At 57.8% G+C, this 23,609-nt stretch overlaps 10 protein-coding genes across 10 annotated transcripts in view; 6 read left to right on the plus strand and 4 right to left on the minus strand.

Moving 5' to 3' along the window:
- Window positions 1-13: 13 nt before the first annotated feature.
- Window positions 14-1,977, minus strand: VDAG_06817 (uncharacterized protein; the record flags this gene model as incomplete). The annotated part of the gene is made up of 3 exons (XM_009659521.1): window positions 14-596; window positions 665-1,266; window positions 1,351-1,977. 3 exons carry the CDS (start codon window positions 1,975-1,977, stop codon window positions 14-16), a joined length of 1,812 nt encoding a protein of 603 aa, XP_009657816.1.
- A 2,441-nt stretch (window positions 1,978-4,418) lies between these two features.
- On the minus strand, window positions 4,419-4,820 carry VDAG_06818 (uncharacterized protein; the record flags this gene model as incomplete). The annotated part of the gene is made up of 2 exons (XM_009659522.1): window positions 4,419-4,696; window positions 4,772-4,820. The coding sequence occupies 2 exons, from the start codon at window positions 4,818-4,820 to the stop codon at window positions 4,419-4,421; spliced, it is 327 nt and encodes a 108-aa protein (XP_009657817.1).
- Window positions 4,821-5,816: 996 nt separating this feature from the next.
- VDAG_06819 (uncharacterized protein) lies at window positions 5,817-6,246 on the minus strand (the record flags this gene model as incomplete). Its single annotated transcript, XM_009659523.1, has 2 exons — window positions 5,817-5,915; window positions 5,980-6,246. The coding sequence occupies 2 exons, from the start codon at window positions 6,244-6,246 to the stop codon at window positions 5,817-5,819; spliced, it is 366 nt and encodes a 121-aa protein (XP_009657818.1).
- Window positions 6,247-6,814: 568 nt separating this feature from the next.
- Window positions 6,815-8,289, plus strand: VDAG_06820 (phospho-2-dehydro-3-deoxyheptonate aldolase; the record flags this gene model as incomplete). The annotated part of the gene is made up of 2 exons (XM_009659524.1): window positions 6,815-7,284; window positions 7,347-8,289. The coding sequence occupies 2 exons, from the start codon at window positions 6,815-6,817 to the stop codon at window positions 8,287-8,289; spliced, it is 1,413 nt and encodes a 470-aa protein (XP_009657819.1).
- An 810-nt stretch (window positions 8,290-9,099) lies between these two features.
- VDAG_06821 (acetamidase) lies at window positions 9,100-10,985 on the plus strand (the record flags this gene model as incomplete). The annotated part of the gene is made up of 3 exons (XM_009659525.1): window positions 9,100-9,211; window positions 9,284-10,667; window positions 10,725-10,985. The coding sequence occupies exons 1-3, from the start codon at window positions 9,174-9,176 to the stop codon at window positions 10,983-10,985; spliced, it is 1,683 nt and encodes a 560-aa protein (XP_009657820.1). The 5' UTR covers window positions 9,100-9,173.
- Window positions 10,986-11,413: 428 nt separating this feature from the next.
- On the plus strand, window positions 11,414-12,398 carry VDAG_06822 (methyltransferase; the record flags this gene model as incomplete). Its single annotated transcript, XM_009659526.1, has 3 exons — window positions 11,414-11,449; window positions 11,521-11,813; window positions 11,885-12,398. 3 exons carry the CDS (start codon window positions 11,414-11,416, stop codon window positions 12,396-12,398), a joined length of 843 nt encoding a protein of 280 aa, XP_009657821.1.
- A 496-nt stretch (window positions 12,399-12,894) lies between these two features.
- On the plus strand, window positions 12,895-14,478 carry VDAG_06823 (uncharacterized protein; the record flags this gene model as incomplete). The annotated part of the gene is made up of 3 exons (XM_009659527.1): window positions 12,895-12,927; window positions 12,985-13,497; window positions 13,558-14,478. 3 exons carry the CDS (start codon window positions 12,895-12,897, stop codon window positions 14,476-14,478), a joined length of 1,467 nt encoding a protein of 488 aa, XP_009657822.1.
- Window positions 14,479-14,779: 301 nt separating this feature from the next.
- Window positions 14,780-16,177, minus strand: VDAG_06824 (mRNA 3'-end-processing protein YTH1; the record flags this gene model as incomplete). Its single annotated transcript, XM_009659528.1, has 2 exons — window positions 14,780-15,883; window positions 16,094-16,177. 2 exons carry the CDS (start codon window positions 16,175-16,177, stop codon window positions 14,780-14,782), a joined length of 1,188 nt encoding a protein of 395 aa, XP_009657823.1.
- A 3,661-nt stretch (window positions 16,178-19,838) lies between these two features.
- VDAG_06825 (chitinase) lies at window positions 19,839-21,536 on the plus strand (the record flags this gene model as incomplete). The annotated part of the gene is made up of 4 exons (XM_009659529.1): window positions 19,839-20,027; window positions 20,088-20,319; window positions 20,374-20,942; window positions 21,009-21,536. 4 exons carry the CDS (start codon window positions 19,839-19,841, stop codon window positions 21,093-21,095), a joined length of 1,077 nt encoding a protein of 358 aa, XP_009657824.1. The 3' UTR covers window positions 21,096-21,536.
- Window positions 21,537-22,765: 1,229 nt separating this feature from the next.
- Window positions 22,766-23,609, plus strand: part of VDAG_06826 (uncharacterized protein) — a gene marked incomplete at its 5' end in the record, with an annotated part of 2,899 nt that continues 2,055 nt past the window's right edge. The window contains one exon of the mRNA XM_009659530.1: window positions 22,766-23,530. Coding sequence (XP_009657825.1) covers window positions 22,766-23,530 — 765 coding nt within the window. The remainder of the gene's footprint in view (window positions 23,531-23,609) is intronic.

The raw sequence follows: 23,609 nt of genomic DNA on the forward strand, positions 1-23,609 counted from the left end.
GACTAATGATCTCTCATCGGATTGGACGATATGGGCCGTCGATTCTCATTTCTTTCACAGCTTCGGGCATCTGCCGCAACCACTCGGTCCAGCTGTCAACGTCGATGGGCTCATCGCCCACGCGAACGGACAGCACAAGTTGTTGACCTTCTGGCGCAAAAGGCAAGCTGTTGCGCTGCGGGCTGATGTTCATAGGCGCAACAAGGATCGATGCGAGTCTCGGATTGCCCGAAATCTGAATGTGGAGAGGCGAAGGTGATGTCGTGACCAAGTCCTTGTCGCCGTTTCTGTCCTGAATGAACGTCGGATAGCTAGACACAAGCTTGGAGTGCAACTCGGCAGCTGTAAGTGGGTTCGGTACACGATGTGATGCTCGTGTCTTGAGTTGCTCCACCAATAGTTTGGTGAAAGAGCACCGCTCAAGCTCATTGAAATGCTCCTCTGAGACGGCCGCAGCGATTAGTTCAAGAACACCCTGTTGGCGCACCATCTTGGAAGATGGATAATATGCAGCATCCATGAGAATCAGCGTGTCACCGCAGGCTTCTTCCAAGACCTGCTGTATTCCACTCCAGCGGAGTGTCTCTGCCTTCTCCCTGTCCCTCGAGCTGTCTGGTATCAGCACAAGGTTGAATTCCAGCTAAATGTGCAGACTAGATCTCACCTGGCGAGAACCATTTCGCGGTTATCATCAAGGTACGAATGTCCGTTGTAGTAGACGATTTTGAGGACATCACGCTGGTCGCGCTCCTCTGAAAAATCAGTTATCTTCCGCGATAGCCACCTCCAAGGGCTCTTGCAGCTCTCTGAAGTGGACGGAATAGCCTGAATTTGAAACGTATATCGGTAGTACTGGTCGAAGACGTCGGCCAGTTCATTGACAGCCGAGCTAACATGGGGGTCGTGGTCGCCAGCCCAATGAAGCAACAATACTTGAGCACCCGCATAGCGACTGCGGTGAGGGTTGGACAAGATACGAGCAACATTTGACTGCAAGTCGGTTTTGACTTCGATGCCCGTCAGACCTCCCGGCTTGTCGAGCCTGGGGCCGGACGGCAAAGGCGTTCGGATGCGCGACTCGCCCAATCGACCAGAGGGAGAGTCAATGTCCATCTCTTGGTCGCCATACATTGACTTGAGACTTTGGTCTTGAGGGCTCAATGGCCTCTGGCCGCCGGTGTGGCTCTTACCCTGCATGCCGGGGAGCGAGTTCTTGAACTTTTCGACTGCGTCTTCCCAGCTCATATTGTGATGACTGGGATGACACTGATCGTCATAAACAAGTATCAGCAACAGCCGGCCGGCGCACGGGCAATGGATTATGTGAGGCCCTGGGAGCCTCAGACTTACAGCAACGCGCCTCCGACGACAGTCGGGACAGGCGCCGAGTTTTCGAATGAGAGCAGCTTTCTCTCTCTGCTGGAAAGACAAAGGGCCGGTTCGCCTCCTGCTCGCGCGAACCCGGTTAGACATGTCGGCTCCATCCTTAATGTGGAAGATGGAGGTAAGGTTAGGAGAGGTGTCGGCACTGTACGATGTGTTGTTTGTCTCTGTTGACATTTCGGTGCCAGCAGATGCCATGGTGGCCGTGGTGGACACGGACGAATTGGTGTCCTTCCTCATCGGCGGTGAGGCCGGATTGGGGTTCAATGTCTGGTGGTTGGGCGAGGTGACTGAAGGGAGCTGCTGCTGCTGCTGTTGCGGTTGCTGTTGCGGTTGTTGTTGCTGCTGCTGCTGCTGTTGAAGCTGTTGCTCTTGTTGGAGCTGCTCTTGCTGGAGCTGGTGTTGCTGCTGCTGCAGTTGAGGATCCATGTCGACCATGGCATGGTCCTCTTCCTGTGGTTGCGGCATCTGCTCACTTGACTGCTGGGGGCTGGGTGAGTGTTGTTGTTGGTACGGCACGGAGGTTGCGCGGGTGGGCTCGTCCGAGGGGCTCGTCTTGGGGGGTGCCTCGAGCAGGCTGGGAGCCGGATGCATGTTGGTCAGAATAAGACGCGAGGGCCCATGATCGAATGAAAGTGAAAATGTGAGTGATAAAGTGCCGCGCGGGCGGTACAAGTATCGATGGGGCGGGCCACGATAGGGTGTGTTGTGCTTTGTTTTTAACCTTTGCGCCCCACCGAGCTTCACCGACCGCGGAGATGGACCTGAGGCGTGGATGTAGACGTGAACGGCGAGGGGAAGCGACCTTGGAAGGCGGAACTAGAAGACGGAGAGGGGCAGGAGGGGGGGGGACGCGACTCGCGTATGACCAAGTGGGCGTATGCGCGTAGGCTCGAGCTCTGTACACTCGACACTGACGAGTACTGCAGGTGGCTGTGAGGGATGCTGGTCGAGATTCGAGGTGCGCGAGTTTTGTCTCCTTCGTAGGCGTGAGACGGGGAATTCCAGGTGAGAGGCGAAGGTGAAAGGTGAGAGGTGACGGCCGGGTTAAGGCTTCAAACCGGAGAGAAATGTACTTGGCATGCGTCTCTCTGCCTGCTTGGGAAGGAGGGGACGTTGCAGCAAACCAACGATTGGGCTTGTAATTGCTATTGTTATTGCTATTGCACACTCGAACCTGACCTGAGTGACTTGCGCACCCGCACCCGCACCCGCACCTGCACTCGCATCGCACCGCACCTTCCCTTGCTTCCCTACCTGCCTACCTGCTGCACCTCACCTCACCCACAAGCACGCAGCGGCGGCCGACCGAGGCCAGACAGGACGAATGGAGGGCAGGCGCCATTGACCGACAGCCGCGAACCCTGGCGATGGGCAGGTGCGTGCTAGGGTGTGCGGGTGGGGGGGAGAGGGGACGTGCTCCAGCCATCTGGCTCGTGCATGCGCACCGAGGGGTACGACACCGAACACAGCACTTGGTCATGGCAGGGGCCCACCGAGGACCGGAGGGTAGCAGCAGAGGACAACTGGTCTTGCCGAATCTCTGTACGCCCTCCTTGAGTTCCACAGCCTTTGGGTGCTGTGCCTACATGTACCATGTACGTGTACTTTCCTCCTGCCTTGCCTGAGACTAGGTGTCCAATATTGCACCCTGATCGTAGGCCTCTTCTCCCTTTCTCACGTCATTGTCGTTGAATCTGCTGCTTGGGCTTGGTATAGAAGAGCCGGGGGGATCGCACGGCGGGCGTTCGAGACTCGGCCGGATCGCCTTGATGGTTGCACACAACAATCGTTTCACGGCGCGCTTGTCCCGGCTCGAAGAATTAAATGCAATTTACTAGCAGGGCAAGTGCAGGGGCGGCGCGGGATGACATCGGCAACAATGGCGGAGACGACCCGTGCTACAAGGCACCCCGCGATGCACCTTGGCCACACACACACACACACACATACATACATGTACAGTACGGCGGCCTGGAATAAGATCTTATCTCGAACACGACATTGACCTGGCCTCGCCGACAGCTCGCCGCCCGTTGATCGGAGAAGATTCCCGGCAAGGACTCAACGGTCCGATGTCTCTTTTCTGATGGATGCGCCATGGTGGATGGAAGCAGACCCCGTCGCAAGCCTCCGTGCAGGGCTTCGCATCTTGACAAGGCGAAGAACCTGGTAACCCGACGTCACTGCCCGGCCACACAGCCAGGCCCCTTAGAAGCGAGTCTTTAGAGCGATTTCGCGATCCGGTCAAGTTGGGCAGCTTCGCTTCTCAGAAGCACCGATTACACATACCCTCGGTCAACTCGGGAAGTCCAGCCAGACACCATCCACTCATGACCTCCAGGCTCCAATCTACTAGCCCAGACCGGTAGCCGGCCGTAGTCTCCCCGCGTTGGCTGAGCATGTCTCACGCCAGCAGCAGACGGCAAGCCTGACAGTGTCGAGAGAAACGCTGCGCCCACTTGTAGGCCGATGGTCGACCATGAGGGGAGGCCAAGCTTGTGATGTCGATGGCCACCAGAATCGAGGCTTTTCTGCACCTCTTTCCGCGATATTAAAACATGCGACAAGTTGGCAACCTACTTCAATAGTAATGCGTTTGCTCATGGCGTGCAATGTCGATTGCGCGGACCGCTCTCGTTGAATAAGTCATTCGCGACGCCATTCCCGAGCAACACAAAGTTTCTAACGGGTCTGACCATCTGTTAGGCATGTGTCCAGTTTGATGCATGACGGGACGACCCAAACGGTTTTACCAGCCACCCACGTCGTTTCTCGAAGACCGAATCCCGTACTTTAGACTACATGACCTGACCAGGTACCCCGTCCTGTCGGGTTGTTGCCCATGTGCACACCAGGGCGTTTCCTGGCAGGCATAAGTTATTAGCACCCTGTCAAAAGCTTCACCACAAGTGGCCGCTCGGTCTCGTAGGTTCAGTGCCTAGTCTCCAAACCTGGGCTGTCTGGCTCTTTCTTCTGCCGACTCATCGCTCGAGCTTCCACGATGCCGAGCTTGGCCCACGACACCCCTGCTTTCAACACCCGCTGACTGGATGCTTGGCCTCCTCATTGGCATGTCGTGCCGAAAGCGTGACCGGATAATCTACTTCAATCCCCCACCCAAGTGAACCAGCGTAATATGCCTCTGTACAAAATCCCTCTCTCGGTCCAGATCCTCCTATGCCACCACCACCATCAGAAACAGCCGTGGTTGTGGCGGGCATATGCACGACAGACCTGCGCCTACCGGTTTCCTCGTTGGGCGGATGGCCGGATCGGATGGAGCGCACACCGGGTGACACAGGCCACACCTCTGATACCAGGTCACGGGTGCCTACTGCTTTGTACTTTGGGCCTCACACCTTGAAATTACAATGTCAGCACATACGACTCTTCATGGTCATCGCACCACCTGGGGCCTGACCGAGCCACGCCATGACTGGCTGTCTTGTCTCACCGAGGTCTGATGTCGTGGCGGCCCCAAGCGCCCCCATCACAACGAGTTTCCATTATCCGGCGCAGCGGGGTCTTGTTCCGTCGCTCGCGTCACCCACCTCAGTCATCCCCTTCAACGGCTTCAGTCGGCGTCCTCGGTCACGCCGGATACGGCAAGGTGTGGCCGCCACAACCCCATCCCCTCATTACCTCTCTTCCGCATCATTTCATTGTGCGCAGGCTGTTGAAATGTGGTTCTGCGGGTTATTTCTTGATTGGTTCTAGGAGCTTGAGGGGTGTGTTGTTTGTGCATCGTGATCACAGATTCGGAGAAATGCAGACCGAGCCTGCAATCTGGCACTGGGCTGCGACACTGACCCGCGTGGTCCTAAATCGCCATTCTTGCCTTGAGAACAAGTGATTATCGTTGGGCTATCCATGCTTCGCAAGTCTGAATGACTCGTCACTTTACTACGCCGTGCCGTCTGTCCTTCAACAACATGAGACCTGCTTCTGACGTGGGAGCTGCGCATTGCCCTCCTCTTGATCAATCCAGCCCGACGCTGGACGTCGCACTTTGTTGGGCAGCTGCAGCCCACGATGCAAAGTGTCATGCCTCTTGAAGGATGATAGCCGAACAGGCGATTGCCACGAAGCCAGTCTTAATGCCTCGACGAGAAGAGTCCTCGGACCAGCGATGCGACACATATGCGGTGAGGACTGTCAAGGTTCGGCAACACAACGGCAATCGGTCACCAGGGCGGCAGCGAACTTGAGTGCACCGGTCTCGAGCGTAGAATATTACTATTCCGCCAAAGGCAGGGCACCATTGCCCGTGCTATGGTCGTATCATGTCTATCGTAAGGAAGTGGTTGAACTGGACATCGTGTCAGCAATTGATGCCTCCGCGCATTGATATACCCACCAAGTTCCATCCTCGTAGCGCTTGCCACGCCCCTCAACGCCCCTTCCCATGCAATGGCACCCAAGTGTTTCGTTTAAACGCTGACAAACGCACGCATAGCCTTGACGGCGTCCCCCTCGTTCGCCTTCAGCAGCTCCGTCGCCCTAGGCTTCGTGACCTCGAGCTCCTCGACCTGTGATTCGGCTGGTCAGCATACCCGGCTGGCAAAGCTCGTCTGAATTGACGCGTGTCCTTACCAGCAACGCCACATCGGCAGCCTCGACCTTGACGTTCTTAACGGGCTCGCCGGCCTTCTTCTGATCGCCGCCGAGACTACCAATAGCTTTCTTGGCAGCCTCTGCGTCTACATCGTTCCCTCGCGCGTCATCACCACCCTCGAGGGAGGCGAGAGCCGAAGCGGCCTTGCGGTCTTCGGCGGACTTGGCCTGGTTGGCGGGGATTTCGTCCTCAACGTCGCCAGTCGTGGCGCCCTCGACAATGGTAGGAGGTTGCTTCTCGGACATTTCGCAGAAACAGTCGTTTGGCGAGCGTCGGGCTTAGTAGTAGGCGACCTTGGAATTCGGGTTGAGGGGTCGAGAAAGTTTCAGCAATGACGTGGGTGTTTTTGGTGGTAGGCGAGCTTTCGATGCGGTCACTGCCCACTGGAAGGAAGCTGTGAGATTTCTGTGGTGGGGTCGTGGTGTCAACTGGAGCAAAGGGAGACCGTGCGCTAAGGAGATACTTGGCGTGCCCGTTGCGCCGCGCCTTACACACAAGTACCCGTGTAACTGCAGCCTCCGAAAGCTCTGGTTGGCCTAGCGCGCATGCACCTGTGTTGCACACAATGAGATTTGGTTTGCCCAGAAGGGGCCTTCATTGAGGACCATATTTGGCCACATACTCTCGTCAGGTACCTACCTATCCCAGGTCACTTCAGACATTGCGAGTGACTCATTGAACCCAAACGTTGGAAGATACTGAGCAGCGTTCCAGTATCACAACGCTCTCTGTCTCTTCCACGTTGTCATCGTCGCATTGGGAATTTTTGTGATACCAGCATCTGAGTCACAACGAGCCACAGCTATCATCATCATGGCAACTCCTTCGCCAGAGTGGACGCCCGGTTCTTGGCGTTCAAAGCCCATCAAGCAGGCGCCGGCGTACCCCGACGCGAAGCTTTTGCAAAAGTCTGTTGACGAGCTGTCGAGGCTGCCTCCCATTGTCCACCCCAAGGAAATTGTCGCCCTCAAGCAGCATCTTCGTGATGTGGCCAAGGGCGAGGCATTCCTGCTCCAGGGCGGAGACTGCGCTGAACTCTTCTCGTACTGCGAGCAAAATGCTATCGAGTCTAAGATTAAGCTCTTGCTGCAGATGAGTCTGGTCCTCGTTTGGGGTGCTGACAAGAAGGTCGTTCGAATCGGCCGCATGGCAGGCCAGTATGCGAAGCCCAGGTCAAGCCCGACCGAGGTTGTGGACGGAGTCGAGATGCCCTCTTTCAGGGGAGACATATTAAACGGATTCCACGTTGATGAGAGAGAGATTGATCCTCAAAGGCTCGTCAAGTAAGTTTTCCTCCCCACATCCAAGATGAGGGCAATCAACTCGACTAACCAACCTCCCTCAGGGCCTACCATCACTCCTCAGCTACGCTCAACTACATTCGAGCATCGCTTAATGCTGGAATTGCTGATCTTCACAGGCCCCTCGACTGGGGCCTGGGCCATGTCCGCGACCCGGAGCTGAAGAGGAAGTATTCCGAGGCAGTCCTGTCCTTGACGGACATGCTTCGGTTCCTGCACACGATTGGCGCCGACAAGAGCGACAAGCTCGACACGGTCGACCTCTTTACCAGTCACGAAGGTCTTTTGCTCGAGTACGAACAGCCTTTGACGAGGCTTCTTGAGACTCCCGTCCTTCGGTCGAGGCCGAACGAGCCCGCGTCCGCCCCCAAGAAGGAATACTACAACACATCAGCTCACTTTCTGTGGATCGGCGACCGCACGAGACAGATCGACCACGCGCACGTCGAGTTCTTCCGAGGCATCGCGAATCCCATCGGCATCAAGGTCGGTCCCACGACGCCGGTGGACGACCTCCTCGCCCTCCTGCGCACGCTCAACCCGAGCTGCGAGCCCGGCAAGATCACGCTCATCACGCGCTACGGCGCCGCCAAGGTGCGCTCCCTGCTGCCGGCGCACATCCGCGCCGTCGAGGACAGCGAGTACAGGCAGTGCGTCGTCTGGCAGTGTGACCCCATGCACGGCAACACGCAGTCGACGGGCAGCGGCATCAAGACGCGCAAGTTTGGCGACATTTTCGAGGAGCTGCAGCAGACGCTGCAGATCCACAAGGAGCAGGGCAGCTTCCTCGGCGGCGTGCATCTCGAGCTCACGGGCGACGCCGTCACCGAGTGCCTCGGCGGCAGCGAGAACCTCGACGAGGACGATCTGTCGACCAACTACACGAGCTTCTGCGACCCGCGACTGAACGAGAAGCAGGCGCTGGAGCTGGCCTTCTTGATTGCGGATCACTACCGCAAGGAGAGGAGGCCCTCCACTACATTGTGAGGAGGAGAGGCCATGTTCATAGCGCGGCCACAATGCACTGTGGAGGACTTGAATCGAAAAGTTGATGCTTCGCTGCGTTCGCTGCACCCATTGCCGCTGCCTGTGCCTCGCTGGTTGGCGGCCCAGCTGCATCCAGATGCAGTGTTGTGATCGCTCCAATGGGCATCCGGGGGCGAGCTGCAAGGTGCGGCTGTTTCCGTGAATCCAAAAAGAAAGGAAAATTGCCAAGCACTGATGACCACGCATGGTTGAACTCAAGTGAGAACATCAGCGGTGTGTTCCCAAACTATATCCAGTAAGAAGGGCTCTTTTGAGTATGGATCGGCGGGCCGGCTCGCGAGTGCAAGTGTTGTTCTACATCATCCGTTGAAGAGATAGATGGCTTCTCATTCACCAGGAAGGTGAGAAATGGGAAGCAGGAGGTGTCCCTTGGAAGCAAGAGGTGTCCCTTGGAAGCAAGAGGTGTCTCTCGCCAGCCAAGATGACGTTGCTATTGTCTCGCATCACGATGGTCACGAAAGCCTCACCGATCTGACCGAAGCTGCCGAGGCTGCCATGTCTTATCGGAGGCACGCAGAGTGGACCTCCGGGGGTGGATCCACGGGTATCAGCGGGCCAGGGCGTGCTACGATAGGGGAAGGCGCGCGCCCTGTACACTGTGCACCTCCTACCTGGAGGGGCGCGCGCGGGGCCCCGCGAAACCAGCTCCGAACTACCGTGTATCAAGGGACAAGCTGCCCAGCTCCAGGTCTCGTACGACCTGTTTATCCTTCTTCCTTCATCTACCTCGCCAAGCCCAGTGTCGGTGCCACGAGTTTTTCAACCTCATTCTTCTGTTTCTAGCACTGCGACCCATACGTAACTTCCCACCTTGACCCTTCGCTATGGTCTTTCCATTTGACCTCCAACACCGTCGAGACTGGTAGGTTTTGAACATGATCACTACCCTCATCGACCCCTACTACACGCATCACCACGACTGACACTCTCACAGTCAATCTAAGCAGGCTCAGCGGTCCCACAGAATTCGTTCCTTGACGGCCTACCACGGACCCTTTTCTGTACTGGAACGGGAGATTCTGCAGAAGCCGATCCAAGAGCTTGTCCAGGATGTCCAGAACAGTGCTACCCAGCCCATCGACGTGCTCAAGACGTACGGAAAGGTTGCCTTGAAAGCCCATGAGAGCACCAACTGCTTGACCGAGGTCATGCTGGAGTCAGCCGAGGGCTGGCTCAAGGAAGGGTCTATCAACCTGAAGGGTCCCCTCGCTGGTATCCCCGTCTCCCTCAAGGACAGCCTGCACGTCGCTGGGTACGACTCGTGCATCGGCTATTCCATGCACACAAACAAGCCGTCTGTCGAGGATGGCCCCGTCGTGCGTCTGCTGAAGGACGCCGGTGCCGTGCCCTACGTCAAGACCAACCTTCCCATCACGCTCCTCTCCTTCGAATCCACCAATGACGTCTGGGGACGCACCACCAACCCGCACAACAGCAAGTACAGCCCCGGTGGTTCAACAGGCGGTGAGTCTGCTCTCCTTGCTTTTGGCGGCAGGATCGGTATCGGCTCCGATGTTGCGGGAAGCGTCCGTGTCCCTGCCCACTTCTCCGGCTGCTACTCCCTGCGATGTTCCACCGGCCGCTGGCCCAAGATGGGCATCACGACCAGCATGCCCGGCCAGGAGGGCATCCCCAGCGTCTTCAGCCCCATGGCCCGCACGCTGAACGACCTGACCTACTTTACCCGCTCCATCGTTGAGATGAAGCCGTGGAACTACGACTACACCGTCCACCCGATTCCCTGGCGGCACGACGTCGAGAAGGAGTTTCTCGAGAAGAAGAAGCTCCGCGTCGGCATCATGCGCACAGACGGCGTCGTCGACCCCAGCCCGGCATGCCTCCGCGCCGTCGAGATGGTCGAGGACGCCCTCCGCCGCGAGGGCCACGAGATTGTCGAAGTCGACCTGCCCCACCTCCGCGAGATCCTGCGCGTCGCGTCCCTGGCCCTCAACTCGGACGGCTGCCTCACCTACAGCTCCTTCCTCCGCCCGGGCGAGTGGGTCGACGCCGGCGCCGCCCAGCTCAGCTACCTCGCCAGCATGTGGCGCCCGACGCGGTACCTCTACTACCTGTGGGTCAAGTACGTGCGGCGTGACGCCCTGTGGGCGGACCTCGTGCGCGACTTCCGCCCGCAGAGCGCGTTCGAGGCGTGGAAGCTCGTGTCGCAGCGGGAGAAGATCCGGCTGGCCTGGTTCGACTGGTGGGAGGCGGCCGAGGTAGACTTTTTGGTGACACCGCCAAACGCGACGCCGGCGGTGCCGCATGACGGTATGGGAGAGGCCGTCAGCAGCTGCGGATACACGTTCATGTTCAACCTTGTGAGTTTTCTTTGCTGAAGGGGCCCGCTGTGACTGTGTGGCTGACTTTGTGGACAGCTCGATTACTCTGCCGGTGTGTTGCCCGTGACTCACGTTGACAAGAATCTGGATCAGCTACCCAAGGATTTCAAACTCAGCAGGCTCAACGGTGTGGCAAGGGGAGCGTACAAGCTGTACGATGCGACTGCCATGCATGGCCTGCCTGTGGGTGTGCAGGTCGTGGGACGTCGCCTGGAGGAGGAGAAGGTGCTCTCCCTCATGCAGAGGGTAGAGGATGCCCTGGGCGACGACAAGTACGAGCTGCTTGAAATTGACTGAGTGTAGAGAACATAGTGTAGATTCTGCAGGTCAAGGCAGCGAGACTGGGGCTCGCTCTGTCGGGACGATGGAAACCCACCGTGTCCGATGTACTCCATGAAATGAGCCAAGCAAAGCCTATACCCCAAAACAAGCGACGTAAGCCCGTTCTTGCTGGCAAATCATTCCACAGAGTTTATGATGTATTGCACGAGTTGCATGAGTGATGGCTGAAGCCTTGTCGTGCATGGTAATGTCCAGGGTCCGAGATCGGCCCTCGTCGCTTGACCCCATCTTTGTCAGTCAACCACTTACACCCGGATCATGACCACAAGTACCTACCTATATAAGACAGCACCAGCCAGGCATATTTCCAGTCAGTCCAGAATAATCAAGATCAAGACTATTACTTTCATTCATTCCATCGCTTGCCATATCCACATCTCGCCATGGCTGACGAAAAAAAGGACAACTGGTCCACAGAGGTGCGCGCTCCTCTTGCATCGTACCGGCATCTCGATCAACCACGAGGCTAACACGCAGCCAGGAGTACCAGCACTCAGCCGCCTTCGTGCCCAAGCTCGCGACCAAGGTAGTGCAATGGCTCGACGTTCAAAAGGACGACGTCATTCTCGACATTGGCTGCGGTGACGGCGTGCTCAACATTGAGTTCGCCAAGGTCCTCTCGCAGGGACAAGGCGCCGTGCACGGCATCGACGCCTCGCCGTCCATGATCTCGGCCGCTGCCAGGGCTGCCGAGGCGGCGCCGGGCGGAGACAGGTGCACGTTCGAGGGTGCGTTACATGTTCCATCTCGTGACCGCCCCTGCATCAGCGTACTGACAAGGTGGTGTGTTCTTTTTTCTTTCCAGTCGTCGACGCCAACGAGATGGACCTTGACAGGAGCCGCTTCCCATTCAGGTACACCAAGGCCTTCTCCAACGCGGCGATGCACTGGATCCTCAAGCCGGACACGGCGAGCACGTTCTTTGCGCGCGTGAGAGAGGTGCTCCCCTCGGGCGCGACGTTTGCTTTTGAGATGGGCGGCCTGGGCAACGTGTCCGAGATGAGGACGGCGCTTGTGCTCGCCGCCGGACGGGTCATTGGCCTTGACAAGGCCAAGGCGGCGGACCCGTGGTTCTTCCCTGATGAGAAGTGGCTGGCGAGGACGATGGAGGAGGAAGCGGGGGGGTGGAAGATTGATAAGGTGGAGAGAGAATGGCGACCGACGGCGGCAGGCGAGGGCGGCGTCGAGGGCTGGGTGCGGTTGATGGGCAAGGCCTTTTTGGATGCCGTCGAGAAGGAGAAGGGAGCTGATGCTGTTGAAGGGGTTGTGAGGGAGGCGAGTGACGTGTTGAAATATGTCAGCCAGGATGGCAGCGGTGGAGAGATGATTTCCTATGTGCGGTTGAGATGCTTGGCCAGGAAGGTGTGAAGCGCTCCTTGAAGGTTCGGAAGACGTTGCTTCATAGCATCTCACGATCCTGGTTGTTCACAGTCATCGTAGACTTCAGTGATGGTGCTTCTTGGAGTGTGTGGTTTTGCATAATGGGTTGGATCAACTTGGAGCACGACATGTCGAACGACACATGGATTACACCAGCGAACAAAACTGAAGAATGATCTTGCTGTCTGGAAAGGTGGACTGTGAAATTGCAAAGAATATTATGCTTGAGATTCATGATGGCATTCTGAGTGACCGACAATAGCCAACTGTTGCCGGCTGCAGCGACCCCACCGGCGGCCTGGCAATCCTTTCTCGACGCCCGATCCTGAGCGCGTGCTCCAGCGACTTGAAGCTCTTCTCCAACGTCATCTGCAGGCCCTCATTCTTCCGCCACAGGCACAGGCATAGCCACCGGTACGACACCAAAACCACCACGACAGATAACGGCAACGCCTCGAACCGCAGCTCTGCAACGACCTACAAAATGTCGGCCGATGACCAGCAGTTTCTGGACGTTGTCAGTGCTTCCCCTTCTTGCAGCCTGTAACCCCCTTTCCATGCTAACCATCCAAAGCTCTCGTCCCTGCCCAACCACATCCGCCGGTACTCCGACGATATTGCCAACCAGATCAATAGCCAGGTCGACAAGGCTGCCGAAGTCGTCCGCGACACTCTATCCTCAGCACAATGGATCCCCGACTCTGTGCGCCCGACGCCAGTGTCTCGTTCCGTACCCATCGAGATCATCGCTGTGACGCGCTATGAACAAGTTCGGGACTGGATATCTCGGAACAAGCTCGTCACGGGAGCTGCCGTCGCCGTCTTTGGCGTTGTCGTGTACAAGACGTACAGGAGTAGCAGTCTCTACCGCAAGACGAGGAGAGCCAAGCGTGCGAGAAACGGTGGTCGCCTGGAGGTTGTCGTCATCGCTGGTTCGCCGACCTTGCCTCTGACGCGATCGCTGTCGCTGGACATGGAGAGGAGAGGGTTCATCGTCTTTGTCGTGTGTAATGCCGTCGAAGACGAGTCCATGGTACACAACATGTCGAGGCCGGATATCAAGCCGTTGACGATTGATGCTACCGACGTAAGTCTCGTCCTGCCTCTTCTCTTGGTCATGGACCACCAAACTGACGTGTTCAAACAGCCCCCAAGCGCCGGCAACGCCATCGAACGGTTTGCTCAGTACCTCCAGTCACCGCATGCTCCAGCACCCAGGACGAAACCGAATTTCCTCGAGCTCAAATCCGTCATCCTGATTCCGTCCCTCAACTACCAGACCTCTCCCATCGCCACCATCCCACCCTCCAGCTTTGCCGACCTCTTCAACACCCACCTCCTGCACCCCATCCTCACAATCCAGGCCTTCCTTCCCCTTCTCACGGCTCGTCTCAGCCCAGCCGGCGAGAAGTGGCACCCGCCCAAGGTCATGGTCTTCACCCCCTCGATCATCTCTTCCATCAACCCGCCCTTCCACGCGCCGGAGGCGACCGTCTGCTCCGCCCTCTCAGCCTTCACCGAAGTTCTCACTGCAGAGCTCAGGCCTCTCGGTGTCCCCGTCACCCACATGCAGCTAGGCACCTTTGACTTTGCGGGCTTCACACCCGCCAAGCCATCACACACGTCAGCTTACCAGAAGGGGCTGATCGAGGGCCCCGGCATTGACGCCGACGCCGCCGAGACGCTCATGTGGCCCGAGAATGCGCGCCACGCCTACGGCCGCAACTTTGTCACGCAGAGCACCTCGGCCATTTCGGCCGGACGCATCCGAGGCCTCAAGGGCAGCTCGCTGCGACACCTTCACAATGCCGTCTTTGACGTCGTTGATGGCTCCATCACCAGCGGCACTGTCCGCGTAGGCCTCGGCGCCGGTGTCTACGGGTTTGTCGGGCGGTGGGTGCCCCGCGGTATCGTGGCGTTTATGATGGGCATTCGGCGGGTGGACGAGCTTTCGGCGTGGCAGACGAGCTCATATGATGGGTCTCGCGAGGGCAGCGAAAATGGCGACAACCAGGACTTTATCGCTGTCCCTGGAGATGGAGAGAGCAATGTTTGGCGACGTTCATGAGCATCGTCGTTTCCATGTTTGCTTGCGTTCTACAGACGCACTTGTTTAGGCGTTCATAACGGAGTGTCACCCCACACAACCTGGCACGGGAAAGAAATTCACGACTCTTGGGGATCTGGACGTACAGATCTATAATGAAATAGAATGGATTCTTAACCTTGGTATCATTCGTGCGCCTTGTACAGGCCCTTCTCTGTGCCTTGTTCCCACGTCTAACATCAGCGCTGCCGTGACCATGTCTCCCGTCAGGAGGAAGAGCCAGTGGCTCTGACGTGCCCTGCCAGCTAGTGACACGATCTCCTCAGTGTCCACGACCGCGGAACCGCCTGCCGCCGCCTCCACCTCCCCCGCGGTCGCGCCACTTGCCGCCGCCCGCACCACCGCCGCCCCTGCCCCCGTGGCCATGCCTCCTGTCCCCCCTGTCGCCGAAGCCGCCCCTGTCGTCTCGCATATCTCTCTGCGGCTCATGGAGGCCGGCGGCCTGCCTCTCGAGCTCCTCCTGGCGCTTGAGCTCCTCCTCCTCGCGCTGGACCTCGACCTTGAGCTTCGGCCGCTCGAGGTCCTTCCTCCACCGCGGGTGGGCGCCGTCGCGGCAGTCGCGCCCCGCGGGGCAGAAGCCGGCGAGGTAGAACAGGCACAGGGCGCGGCGGACGTGCTTCTTGGCGCAGGCGGGGCCGAGGGGGCAGAAGCCCATGTCGTAGTGGGGGCAGGGCGGCAGCTTGGACTGCGGGTCGATGTGCAGGTAGAGGCACTCCTCGCCGTTGGAGCAGTAGCCGTTGCGCGTGAAAAAGTTGCACTCGGGCATCTTGCGGAGGTTGTACTCGTGGAGGAACTCGCAGTGGGCGCCCTTTTTGCAGAGCCCGCGCAGCCAGTGCTTGCACACGAGCGACGGCCCGCGGCCCGCGTGCGTGTGCGCCGGCTGCCCGCCGGGCGCCGAGTCGGCGGCGAGGGCGTGCTGGTGCGTCGCGCGGAGGAAGGGCGTGAAGTCGAAGGTCGCCGCCGGCTCGGTGTGCGAGGCCAGGTCGGGGGCGGCGCGGGACGGCGCCAGCGAGGGGTGTGCTGTCATCGCTGCCATGGTGTGGGCTTCTGGCCCTGGCTGGCCTGCGGTGCTGGGGGCCCTCGTGGTCTGGCTGCGAGAGGCGGGTGCGTTGGGGAGAGGTCGGTGTTCAGTGTTCAGTGTTTGAAGTAGTATCAAGCGTGGCGTGCGCTGCCGAGTCCGTCCAGGAGCGGTGAAAAAATATCGCTGCCAAGTGATTTCGTGATTGAGTGTCGATGAATGCGCTGCTCTGGTGGCTGGAGACTGGCAAAGTGGCGTGTATGGTGACAATTGGCGTTGGGTATGATGGCCTTGTCCACGTCGTGAGCTTTCCGAGCTCGAGTTGAACCAAAAGCTCCGAACGGCTGGCTAGAGCAGATCGGGTTAGTCAGCCAGCGGGGTGGAACCTCGGGGAAGCGGCCACTGGTAGTAGGTACCTTAGGTACATGTACTCTATTACGATCATTTTCACGTTACCCATGTCCATCTTATGGAGGTAATAAGGCAAGCGAACCCCCTTGTGAGCTGAGGCTCGCTGCGCAGACCATTCAGTTGGGACGGTATATGCTAGTACAGCACAGCAACGCATCGCTTGAGGTTGCAGCGATCGGAACATCTTGAGTTTTGGGTTGCCCATGTGATGTCTTCGCGCTCTGTGGCCATCTCGTCGTCTCTAGTCGCCCACAGATCATCGTCCGAAGGTTGCCCAAACCCCTAGGATTCCTAAAGTATCTCCATCGGTTCTGTACACCCTGTCTGGAATCCCTTGGCTGTACTTCCTTGGCTTCATCCATCGAACACATGTCTCCCGCTGGGCCGAGGAATCACTCATGCTCAGGTCATGGCGCAAGATATGCCACCGGCCAACATCCACTCAGTCCTGCAAGTCGATCTTGTCCTATGACGAGATGGTGACCGTAAGCTTGATGATAAAGTGTCGACCTACATATGAACTGATAGCCTATTGTTCACTACTGGTATGTACGGTCGATGCGTGTGGGGGTCTTTTTTTCGATTCAGGCTTGCTTGCATAAGTGGCAGCTTGCAGGAAGAAAGCGGATCTTTGGCAGAATTGTGACCCGAAACTAATAAGCCAGCCATCCATCTATCGTGTCACCTCCCGCTTCGACACACGTGAGAGAGTGCGATGCCCTGCGATGCACATCTCACATCTCACATCTCGTTGTTCACACCCAAGGTATCTACGGTAGCTCGGAATCGTGCATCGAGGAGCGGGGCCACTGCGGTGGCACACAACTTAGAATGGCGCCATGTTGATAGAAATGTCAAGATGCGGGCTTGCAACGGCCGACAGCCACAGTGGGCTTCAGGCCTTGGATAGCGCACGACGAACCCGTTATCCGTCTGGCCTGTTCGGGATCAGGAACTTGGCTGGTCTTGCAGCAGGCGGCTGGAGGACGACAGGCAGCAGGCGGGCTGGCGGGCAGGCACATGCTGGGGTGATCCTGCTGCCAAGGCCTGCAGGATGACACGCGCATTCGCATTCTGGTGCTTCCATCACTTTGCCTTGCAGTCGATTTTGTCCGTGCTTCTTGCCTTCGCTTCACCTCTGCAAACCACACCCATCATCACCTTTTCAACATGCCTAGGTAGCTCATGGTCCCCTAAATAAACATGTCGACAGGGAGCAGAAAGCATCCGAGTCGTTGACGGCATCCAACTCGTGGTACATGACAGCACTGCTTTCACCCAGATGGTAAGGCCATCCATATCATTGGATCTCAGAAGCCCCCTTCAGCAGCCTCGCTGCTCCACCAACCGACGACTCATGACCATTCGCACGCGACACGCCGGCCTCCCCGGCGAGACGCTCCCGTCATGGGCACATGCCAGGCTCAGGTCCTTGGGTCTTTTTGCCAGGACGGAACCACTCCCCTGATTCGGGTTGCGACTGCGCTAAAAGGACCTTGGAGCTCTCCGGCCACTGGGGATCTCGGGGCAACCGACAAACCGCGTTACATGTACATGGGTGCCGCATACCATCAGGGTCCTGCCCTCCTCCAAGCACCCACCCGTCTGTGCCTCTGCCGGAGCCAGCAGGCCATCGACGAGAGTACCTCCCCGTGTGAGTATAGCGTCTCCGCTGCCTGGCTGGATACCTCCCTTCTCGGGCTCTCAAATGTGGCCTTCGTACTGTTTGAGGAGGAAGAGAACCGTGTCTTCAAACAGTGCCGCCCGGCCCCTCTCTCTGCTCATCTCCCGCAACTCTCCCGTCTTTAATTCTATCCCGTGGCAATGCTTCACGAGGAGACCGGCAGGGAACCACCATCCAAACTTGGGACATTGCTGTTTCCACTCACCCGCTCACCCGCTGAAACGCGACACACCCAATGACCTCATTTGGCCAACCCATCGGTTCTTGGGCCCGCATCTGGGTACAGAGAATGGCCTGCCAGCGTGCCATGCAGCTTTGGGCAGAAGCATCCGTCGCGTCGACCGTCCGTCATTTGATGCAATCTCGCTGCGGTACCGAGAGAAGCCAAGCTGCTACTTGTCTGATGGCGGCCCATCTCCACACTGGGGGATTTGGGGCAACCTAAAGGGGATGAACGCCAGACACGGCTTGGCGTCACTGGATCGTTTGGTTCATCCCAGTAGAATAGTGTCGGCCATTCACCAGGTCTCTCCCCGATGCCACCGAGATCAAAAACACACCATTTTGTGTTGCTCGACGCCAGACTCGCAGCGTACGCACCGAGGTCAACTCAAATTAGTAGGAGGCTTCGCACCGCTCGCACCGACCTACCCTCGGCAACGATCGCAGCCCTTGAACACAACATCGTGTGTCCCCGGAGGCCCTGGACGCATTCGGCTGCGACTCAAAGCTTCGACCATTGTAACACCAGCCCCAAGTTTTGCAGGGAAGGACGCTGTTTTAGGGTTGCCTTTTTTTCAATGCCCCTCCCGAGTTTGAGACCTGCTCCCCGCTGCCGTCCCGTCTGGTTGGGCGGCGTTTGCGGGAAGGCCTTGTATTCCTCAGATGACTTTTCTTTTCCAAGCCTTCCACGACGTGGGGCATTTCTTCTAGAACATCAGACTCTCCTCTCCTTTGAGGCAACATCCCGGGAGCCGCAGCTCATTGATGACCCAAGGCTGCTTGGAATCCCCTTTTCCCTGTCTGGATCAGGGACTCTCCTCTCCTGTGCATGTGCCTCACGAGCGTGCCGCAGAGGCCATCGTACTTGACTAACGCGCACCGATCCTAGTTTCACCATGACAACCACGGTGATGCGGACACATCTCATGCCTTCAACCTGCCGAACCGTCACTCGTGCTCGAATATTCCTCGGCATCCCGGTCCGACACAGGCCGTCCCGACACGGGACACTTCTGCGAATTGGGGCACGGTTCTGTTCACCCTCCTCCCTGCCGCCTTCCGGCGACAAATCTCTCTTATTCTTGCCCTTCAATGGCCGAATCAACCTGCCGCTGCCGCTCTGGACTCTATGCAGAACCTACGCTCTTCGACACTGACTCGCCATGTTGCATTTCCATCCATGGTCCGACATCTGCCAACGTGACGGCCGCCATGGTGCTCTTTAGCCATTCGAGGACATGCTTGTGCATACACCTACCTATGACAAGACGCGTCGAAGCTACTGTGGCTACGTACTTGTGAGCACAACAAGCAGCAGCGTACAGGGGTCTCATTGACATGCGACTTTGATCGCCATGCCTCGCCAAGGATAGGCGGTCTAAGTCGGAAGATGTACAGGCTCGGCGGAGGATGCCACGCACGGAGCTGCGAGGATGGGCCAGCTAATCAAACCAGTAGGCGATTGACTTGACATGATATCCCACGCTTCCTACCTACACTCACCTGCCCGTCTCCAACTGTCTCTGCTGCCTGTACTGTACGGCATCTTTTTAGCAAGTTTCATTCACCCGTCCCCTGCAAGCGTCTTCTCTCCCCCCCCCCTTTCCCCTCAACCATCGCACGCACACACCCCAGCCCAAATTATATCATGCATCGTGGCATCGCGGTACCGGGGCCCTCACCTGTAAATTTGATGCGTGTTGTCTCCACCATCGAGACATGGCCACAAGTTGCCCATATTCACTCACCGTCGCAGCTCGCCCTGTATATATAGGTCCTGGGCTGCTAGAGCCTGCCCATGAGGTGCGCTTGCTGCCCGACTGGGTACTGTGACCTGTACAACAACATGCTCTTCACCCAACCGCCTTCTCTTTCCACCTGTCCCTCGTGTCAGCGTTCCTCACTTTCAAGTCCATATTCGCTGTCGCGCGCCTCGATACTGTCTTGCTCCCCTTCTCTGTTTCACATGATCGATTCAACTCCAGAATGAGCTCGTCTTCATCCTCGCGTAAACAGCGCAGAGGCAAGAGCATTTCAAAGCTCGCTTACACGAACGCCGTCTATTTCCCCAACGAGAGAATATACCAAGGCGACACACCAGGAGCGCTCAACTATGGATACACCAACCATGTGTACTACGCTTTCGCAAATGTTTCTCCGGATGGTGGTGTTTTCGTGAGTCGGCTGGCTCACCACAGTTGGGAACAACTCTTTTACTGATTTCAACCCTCCCAGTTGAGCGATGAGTGGGCGGATGCGGGGGCGCCGGTCGATGGCGTCCAAGGGGGCCTCGGGTCTCTCATGCATCTCAAACAACAGTACCCGCATCTACAGGTTGTCCTGTCCATTGGCGGCGGCAGTTCCTCGGCCATCTTTCCTGTCGTGGCCGCGAGCACTATCTGCAGAGATAATTTTGCGCGCTCAGCAAAAGGATTAGTTGATGCGTCTGGCCTCGACGGCATTGACAGTACGTCAGCAGACCATATCGACCAGCTAGGCCCTGATGCTGACATTTGCTCAGTTGTGTGGGAGTATCCCTCAGACTCCCAGCAGGGCCACGACTTTCTGGCTCTGCTGGCGACAATACGTCTCCATCTACCAGAGGACCAATACTTACTCACCGCTGCCCTGCCGGCGAGCAGAATGGTGCTTCAGTACATTCCGCTCCAGGCTTCGGCCGAGTATCTCGATTTCGTCAATCTCATGGCATACGACTTCTTCGGCACGTGGACGCCAAAGAGCGGACATCACTCCCAGTTGTACGCCCCTCAGAAGGACCAAGAATCTGGCGCTACGGGCGTGCAGTACTTGATCGCCAAGGGCGTGAATCCCGGGAAGATTCTCCTCGGCATCCCGCTCTACGGGCGTAGTTTCCTGGGCGCAGCTGGGCCGGGCCACAAGTTCAGAGGGGGCGGTGGTGACAATGGCACATTCGAGTACAAGCAACTGCCGCGAAGCGGGACCAAGGAAACGATTGATAAGAAGTCCATCTCGGCGCAGTGCATCGGCGCGGATGGAGGATTCGTGAGCTATGACAATCCCGAGACCGTCAAGGTCAAGGCTCAGTTCTGCAAGCAAAAGGGGCTAGGGGTGAGCAGACGGACATGTCCAGACGTGGTGCTGACTGTGGTGCTTCAAGCTAACGTATGCCTGTAGGGCCTCTTCTATTGGAACGGACCGGCAGACGGCAAAGGGTCGCGCAGCCTTGTCGCGGCTGGCTTCCAAGCACTGCACTCTTCATGAGGCCTCTGAGCGGCCCAACCTCGGGTTGATCCCATAGATCCGCCCCGGCGGCCCTGGCTGGGGGGAAAGCAGGACATTTGGGCTCTGTCGTGTAAACAAGCATCGAGACTCGGACGCAATGACCGGCACTGCGTTGAACTGGTGGGATGAGTTTTCAAAAAGGAGGCTGGCCATGGGAATCTATAGACGGACGGTTGCAAGGCGTTTTTTTTTCGGGCGGGGATACCAGGCGGCGGCTCATTAACAAGCGAATCACAGCCACTTGGCTGCTGCACATTGTTGCTTTGCTTTTGCGACAAACATTGGTTATGAGGGAGAAGCGCATCGGGGCCACGGAAAGGGTACAGATTTATCTACCCTGTTTGGCAACAACAATCCAGCGAAGTTATAGAAGGAGAAAAAGAGCCAAATCGAACGGGCCTGGATTCAGGGGCCATGTCAGAATGATGGTATAAACCTGCGGTTGCCGGTGGACAAGAAGACTGTGAAAGTGCAGGGCCGCATGTCCTCCGTGGCAATGATATGCAATTGCAGGAGGCCGTGATACTTGGCATGGTATAGCCCAGCTGCTGGAGATGCCACCCACAGTGGAGCTCGAGCTGTACATGTACATGTAGGACACGGCGGATAAATCCGCAATAGGCATCTCTGATTGAGTCTTCGGAAGGTGGCTCCCGACAAACCTGGCCAAAACGACGGCAAGGCAGATAGACGGGGGCCAGGTCTCGCATGGCTCGACGGTCAAGTCTTTTTTTTTTTTTTTTTTTTTTTTTTTTGCCCTGCTCGGGCTACTCGGCCGTTCTCGAGGCGGCGCCCTGCATCGTGTGGCGAACAGGGTGTTCCATGGTCAGTCAGTCAGTCAGTCAGTCAGTCAGTCAGTCAGTCAGTCAGTCAGTCAGTCAGTCAGTCAGTCAGTCAGTCAGTCAGTCAGTCAGCCAGTCAGCCAGCCAGCCAGTCAGCCAGCCAGCCTGCAGACCTGCAAGGCAAGGCGCACGAAATGCAGGCCTGCATGAGGTAGGTAGGTACCTCAACCTAAGGTACCTAGGCACAGTATTGGCATGGTCTTCTCCATTATGGTCCTCGTTGGAGGCTTGCTCTCCGGCGCACTAGATGCCGACGGTGGCAGTTTGTTTTCGCTGGGGTCGTACGGCAGGTGATGGGGGCTTTGTCGTGTTCCTGCATCTGAGATGAGACATATGATGCGTGGATGGAGCTTTTAACACGGTCTTGATCGCGTGGTAGCGGGCTCTTGCTGTGGGTGGAGGGCGCCTTGTGTACTTGTATACCTACACACGTTGGCACCTAGGTAGGTACCTTAGGTACCGTCAATGTAATCACAGGCAGGCCACCGATTGGGCTCCGTGCCAAGGTCCCACACGGCTGGTCGCCATTCCAGGCGGCAGTGACAGAGTGCCTTGTAGCTGGCTGGACTTGTAGCTGGCTGGACTTGTAGCTGGCTGGACCCGGAGCTCTAACAGGCAGCACGTGCTGATAGCCGATAACAAGAGGCTACGTACTGATAGACCAAGCCAGCGTCTAATCGTCGGTAGAGCTTCAGTGCATTGGCAGCCCTGAGAAGCAGCAAACGAGACAGCAACAGGGCCCTCTCGCCATATCCACGCGTAGCAGCAGCAGCAGCACTCGACTTCGGAGTTCCAGACATTGCGAACATGAATGGCGTAGCGCTCGATGATCCCACGTCGCTGGATGCTGGTCAGTGCCATCATGCCCTTGCGGGCTGCCTCCTGGGACCTCCCCCCCCCTCCCTGGCTGACAAGCTCGCAGTTGACTACGACCCAATCGATCACTTGAATCTCCTCTTCTCCCACCCTTCGACCGTCACATCGATCAGCCGCGTTTCCCAGACCCTTCACGAACACAAGAATGACGTGTCCACCGAGATTGCCGAGCTCGAGCTCGCCCAGGCCTACGGGCCCGATTCGAGCCTCGAGCGTATGCAGTCGGCCCAGGCCGAGCTCGCCCAGCTGTTCCGCAAGATCGAGACGGTGCGGTCGCGCGCCATCGAGACGGAGCAGAACATTACATCCATGACGGCCGACATTAAGCGCCTCGACGGCACGAAGCGCAACCTCACCCTCAGCATGACGGCCCTCAAGCGGCTGCAGATGCTGACGACGGCCTACGAGCAGCTGCAGGGCCACGCGCGGACGCGGCAGTACCGCGAGTGCGCGAGCCTCCTGCAGGCCGTGCTGCAGCTCATGAAGCACTTCAACAGCTACCGCAGCATCGAGCAGATTGCGACGCTGAGCCGCGGCGTGTCGGAGCTGCAGCGGACGCTGCTGGAGCAGGTGTGCGAGGACTTTGAGCTGGCCTTCGCCAAGGACGAGGTGTCGGCGCGGCGCGGCACGCTCGTCGAGGCCTGCCACGTCATGGACGCCCTCGGCGACGCCGCGGGGGTGGAGGCTCATGACGTGGTACGTCAACACGGAGCTGCGCGAGGTACCGACAGGTGTTCCGGGGCAACGACGAACTAAGAGTCGGGCAGGCCTCGAA

Source organism: Verticillium dahliae, genomic scaffold, assembly GCF_000150675.1.
Source record: "Verticillium dahliae VdLs.17 supercont1.14 genomic scaffold, whole genome shotgun sequence".
In the NCBI taxonomy this organism is placed as follows: domain Eukaryota; kingdom Fungi; phylum Ascomycota; class Sordariomycetes; order Glomerellales; family Plectosphaerellaceae; genus Verticillium; species Verticillium dahliae.